Genomic DNA, 6000 nt, shown 5'->3' with positions numbered 1-6000 from the left:
AAAAAATACATGCAATATATATATATTTATGTATATATATATATATTTTTTTTTTGTGAGTAATGTTTTCTGCAGTTGATTTTTTGTCCTGTTTTTTTTTTTTTGCTGTTGGTGTGGTTGTTTGAAAAAAACGTCAAAAAGGAACGGAATGTCAAAAACGGAGTGTGTTCGTAAAAAAAAGTATTTACTTACGCGTGGAAAATGCGTTTACTCTTTTTTTAGGCTGACATTTGTTTGGTTGGTTTCTGTTGTGTGCTGACATGTGCAAAGCGTTGCTTGGACAGAGAAGTGAATTGTTCCGTTTGGAAGGAAAATTTTTGTTTCGTGTTGACGGTGTTGTGTGTGTGCCCAGTTGACGGTATCTTTGCATGTGATTCTGCGGTAATGTGTGCATCGTTTGGACGGGCGCTAGTCGCGCGTTTGTTCTTGTTGAACGGGGTCTGGTTACTGTTGTCTTCGCAAGTGCGTCTGCGGTAGTGTGTGTACATTGTCTGTACGGGCGTTTGTTGTGTATTCGTTCGTGGTTGCCGGCTGTCAACGAAACTTCCAAGTTTTGAGTTTATCCGCATGCGACGTGCATCTCAACTCGTATTGTTGATTCAACTTCTTCCTATGTGTTGATAGGGATGTCCTGTTTCTTTGTTGTTGCGTCTGCTTGTGCGGGAGGGAATTGCATAGGCCTATGTGATTTTGCTCCTCGCGTTTGTTGCAGGGTAATGTCAGGAAACCGTGAAAATGTTTGTCAAGCTCGAATTTGTTTTTAAATTCGATATGAAAGTCGACAGCTCCGTGTTCGTTTTTTTTTGTTTTTTTTTTGCCGAGTCTGACGAGGGTTCGTCATTGTGGTTGGTAGTAGTTATTCCTGTGGGTAGTGGTTCGCTTGGTTTTCTTTGTTGAGAAGTTCGTTTTTTTCTTTATCAAATAAAACGCACGTCTCGCTCCAAACAATTAATCTCAAAACGGTAGGGTCGCCATGCCTGCTCGTTCCACGTCAGTCAGGCGCCAGTTTGTTGTGGACTTGTGGCATAGGAGGAAATGCGTGCTCCTCTCATGTTCCAAGGGAAAATGAATTGTCTCGAGGAAGAAACGAGCGACGTGTTAAATTGAATTAAACGAACAGGAATTTCTTTGGTGAAAGAAACAAGTAAAAGAAAAGGGTACGACACGTGGTTAGTTTTGCGTGCGTCTCTCTCTGTTAGCTGGTGAAGAGGAAAAGTTTATACCTTGGCGTGCTTCTCTCGTTAAGTGGTGAAGAGGGAAAGTTTATCTTTGTAGAGAAAGAGTCTGTGTGTGTATGAGTGCTTTGTTCAACCTCATCCATTTCATTTAAATAAAGGGGTGACCAAATTTGTAGGGGACTAGGATATATAAATACCCCAATCCCGTTACAAAAGAATAATGAAACGAATGGGAATTGAAGGAAACAAAGACTCAAGTAATGGATAAGATAAACGTCGTTTATTTGCTGTTGAAAGAAATGAACATTTTAGTTATAACATGTCCGCGCGTATGTAACCAATGTCCGTTGCAGGACTGGTGTTGTAGCAAGAAAAGGAAATGTGTTTTCATCTCAAGTTTGGGTCATTATTGTTTGTTCGCGTGTGGGAATTGAAGTGAGTGTTGTAGTGGCAATGAGAATCCAGCGTGTAGGCAAGGAAGAGGATATTAGAGTTGTCATCAGTTAGTAGTCAGCTACGCGAAGGTGTTCTTAGTGGCCAGTAGTAGATGGAGAGAGAAAGAGGGAGAATGTATACATACAGTCATTAGCTCGTGCCACATACATAGTAGGAAGTGGGCGTGAGGTGCGCGTGCGCACGCGCCGAAACGGCGGCGGCTTATTCGCCCAACCTTTCTAGTTGGGAGTTGGTCCTAAAAAGAGGATTAGAAACAGCTTGTCTCCATGTTTTATACTCGCTTCTGGAGTGTCTTTTGCGCATGTGTATTTCCTTAGAAAGCGGAAGTGACGTCGTCCATGTGTGTGTTTGTGTTCGCGTGTGTGAGTACATGTGTATACGTAAGTGTGTGTGTATATATACGTGAATGTGAGTGTATGTACGCGAACGTGAATATGTGTACATGTGTGGACGTGGGCGCGTATGTTTGTGTGCGCATATGTATATGACAGCTTGAAATATGAATGTGTGTTTTGTGTGAGACTTGGAAAGGGCTCATACAGTTTTTTGTTTTTGTTAGCGATACTTTTTGAATGAATTCAATTATTTATACGAAAGAGCATTTTTACCTAAATGCGAGTTGGGAATAATCGCCACTTTTGTTGTTTCACTGAAATAGTTCAGTGAGCAAGAGCAGACGAACTGTGAAGTTAAGTCTACGAAATACAAACGTTTATTCAACATCATTTTTAGCTAATTCCACCAAAGAAATTTTTTTCAAGAATTCCAGAAAATTCGGTCAATGTGCACTGGTTGTCCAACCTGTTTATTCCGGAAGCCATTTTTAACATGGGAAGGTTGAAAATAAGAAAAGGCCTTTCGGAATAAACACCCCCAACTTCCCCATGTTAAGAACAGCTTTCGGAATAAACATCCCCTACCTCCCCATGTTAAAAACGGCTTTCAGAATAAACGCCTACAACCTCCCCATGTTGTGAATGGCTTTCGGAATTGCACTGAAAAAAAACCCTGAGGGTTTGTCAGCCGTTCAAACATGGCCGCCAGTGATTTACATTTCAAAATACAGGTATTTATATCTTGAAAACTATTTGTCTGCTCTAATTTTCCCTGCAATATTCCTTTTCGGGATACTCGAAAACCTACAAAAGTTGTTAATTTATCGAAAAATGGTGAGGCGTCTTCAGTTGGCGTAAAAGAGAACATTGGCTGAAATATTTTATATACGTTTCAAATGGAAATTTACAGCAATAGGAAAAGCATAGATTGTTTGTGAAAAATTATTTTAGAGTCCTTGTAAAAACAAGTGGGGGTACATTAATTGAGATATCGAAAACGTCAAAGACCATACTTAAAGGTTCATGTGTTATATGGGTCAAACAATCGTAAATCAAGACGATTTTGCTCAGTTATGTAAATTATATTTTATTAAAAGTTATTAATAAGAGTCAGTGTTCATAGGTTATTATATCAGAAAGAAATTTCAATAGAAGGTTTGGAATATTTCAATGAATAAATTGGCTTTTGAATGGGCAGACGAGAATGAAGGAATCGAGCTCTCTCTCTCTCTCTCTCTCTCTCTCTCTCTCTCTCTCTCTCTCTCTCTCTCTCTCTGTGTGTGAGAAAGAGAGAGCATGAATATTGCAAGTGGCAATAATATGAGTTCAGAAGTGTGTTCGGTAATATCTGTATACTATTGTTGTGCGAGTTGAGAGATTCAGTAGGTTCAAGGCTCAACAGAGAGGCGCCGAGCGACACCTTTCTGTGGATTCGGATCAATTGGACTCCACTAGTTCATTGAAGCAAATCTGGCCCTTTTAAAAAATTGAAGTGTCTCCAAGAAGAGCCATTAATAAAAAATAATGTATTTTGAACTAATCGGAGGATTTTCTAAATTTATTTAAAAATTTAGAAAATCCTCCGATTAGTCCAAAATACAATTATCTGTTATTAATTCAGGCGGATGCCTGAATTAATAACAGATAATTGTATTTTCTAAATTTATTCGAAATTAATTTAGAAAATCCTCCGATTAGTCCAAAATACAATTATCTGTTATTAATTCAGGCGGATGCCTGAAATAATCTGGACCTGTTTAAACATTTCATTTTGAACGCCAGGTTATAAACATCGGCGGCCACATTTTATTTTGTGACTCAAGTGAAACACGACAGTTCAAAATAAAATAATAGGAAAACTTATGAATATACTTATTTATTAGTGAAAGATATTAGTGTACACCAAAAATTAAGCAAAATTAACAAGCAGAATTTTAATAAAAAAATAAGTATTAATTTGGTATTCATAGTTCACGAAATCAGAACGACATTCGTGTAAAGCCAAGCGTGTTGTAGAATATTATCTTTCTTCTTTAATATACAGACGACACGCTTGTTTTCATCGGAAAGATTCCAGAGTTCGATAAGATACAACTGAAGTGTTATGAATTGAAAAAAAATAGGTGTTCTCTGTGAAATAACCACGTAAAATTGATACAAGAACTAAGTGAAATGTTTAGCAGATTTATTTAACAAGTTACGATTGAAATTATAAGTTTAACCATTGGATGTGCAATGATAAAGTCTCTCTATGTAGAGCCGCTTATGTCCGACTCAAAGTGTCATGGCCGATCCCAAAGACCAAAGGTGTCATTCACTTGTTGGTTCAAGGGAAATAACTCTTTTTTATACATTGACCCTAACAAGAAAGTCGGAGGTTACATCGTCTGAAACTTTATGAAAATAACACACCAGATAAAAATAGTAGTTTGAATAATCCAAATCATGAATATTAAGAAAGGAAAAGGCTGCTTTATTATTATTATTATTATTATTATTATTATTATTTTATTTTTTTTTTATTTTTTTTTTTTTTGTTAAATCATTCACAAAACTGACAGCTACAACAAAAATCCCGCTCGCTGTCCCTTCCTCGGATAATAGCAAAAGAAATTAACCGTGGCAACACATAACAATCGATATTTTCTCCCCTTAATAAAATATGATACTCAATAATCAATTTGACTCATTTTAGTTTTTGAGAATATTTTATTTAGCGAATTTAGATGAGAAAACATATAATAAACTTCTCAGAAGAAAAACATTTAAAAATATGTCCATTACGGGTTCATTGTTTATTATTATTAACACAGACAGAAATAATAGAATAAGTCAGTATTCACTTTCAAAAAAAAACTGCTAAAAAAAGATTCAAGACATGTTCCACTGGAAAAGTCTTCGATTTTAATTCAGTTGTACGGAACTAAACATGTTTATGCTTTATAGAATTTTAAAATCCAGACAGTTTTGCATAAGGAAACGGAAATCAATTTTTAAGATATTGTTGAAGTAAAAATAAAAATAGGATGAAGAATCATTTCTTTCTTTTTCTAATTCAGTTTTTCCTTCTGGTAAGTGTGTTCCAATAAATATTTCCAAACTGATTTGGAGGCTTTCTGCAAGTAGAAAATATATATCAACAGCATTACTGATACACGTTGTGCGCGTGTGTGTGTGTGTGTGTGTCTGTCTGTCTCTCTCTCTCTCTCACACACACACACACACACACACACACGCATATACATATGCCACTACCATCTATGGCAATATTTCAAGGGTCGTAAACGATCAAGTTCTCCTTGATTCTCTCTTTTCTCATCTTAATCACGTGGTGTAATGGGGAAAGAGGTGGCTGGTTAATTTTAATGCATCTAAAACTAAGCTAGGCTGCTGGGAAAATTGTGAGATCGTTCTACCACTCCAGTAGATATCTCACTGCTGATACAATTCTCTACCTGTATCAGAGCCAGTACATTCAAGGATGGAGTACTGTTGCCACATCTGGGCAGGAGCTGCTAGAAGCATCTCATCCTGCCTTGACAGAGTACAAAATCGACTTTGTAGCCTTATGAGGGATATCCTTTTCTCTTCCCTGCAATCTCTTTCCCATAGAAGAGATGCTGCGAGCCTGTCTTTGCTTTATTGTTATTTTCATGGCAAGTACTCGTCTGAGCTCCAATCTATGGTCCTCCCTGACCCGACTTTCACGAATGACACACGTCTAGCTGAAACAACTATCAATAATTTTCCCCACTCTTTATCTGTGCCTAAACCTAAACGTAGATTCCATGAACTAAGATTTATTCTTAAAACTGCACGTCTGTGGAACTCTGTTTATTTTCCTGCTTTCCAACTGACTACAATATGGTCGTCTTTAAATCCAACGTGAACAAGTTCTTGATAAGCTATCCCCTTAGGTAATCCAATTTACCAAATTTCCACTACTAACGATTACTACGATATTTTCCCATTGACTACTGTACACTTATTAACCCTTATCCTCGGATGGCCTCCGGGACTTGATAAGTGGT

At 37.2% G+C, this 6000-nt stretch overlaps 1 protein-coding gene across 1 annotated transcript in view; it reads right to left on the bottom strand.

Moving 5' to 3' along the window:
* Positions 1-4658: 4658 nt before the first annotated feature.
* The window catches only part of LOC145276961 (perlustrin-like protein), a 41819-nt gene continuing 40477 nt past the window's right edge, over positions 4659-6000 (bottom strand). The window contains exon 4 of the mRNA XM_080128501.1: positions 4659-5085. Within this exon, the coding sequence (XP_079984627.1) occupies positions 5025-5085 (61 nt within the window). The 3' untranslated portion in view covers positions 4659-5024. The remainder of the gene's footprint in view (positions 5086-6000) is intronic.

The sequence above is a fragment of the Euprymna scolopes genome, chromosome 5, assembly GCF_053919585.1.
Source record: "Euprymna scolopes isolate OS-2025 chromosome 5, ASM5391958v1, whole genome shotgun sequence".
Classification (NCBI taxonomy): Eukaryota; Metazoa; Mollusca; class Cephalopoda; order Sepiida; family Sepiolidae; genus Euprymna; species Euprymna scolopes.
This window is presented reverse-complemented; position numbering and strand designations above follow the sequence as displayed.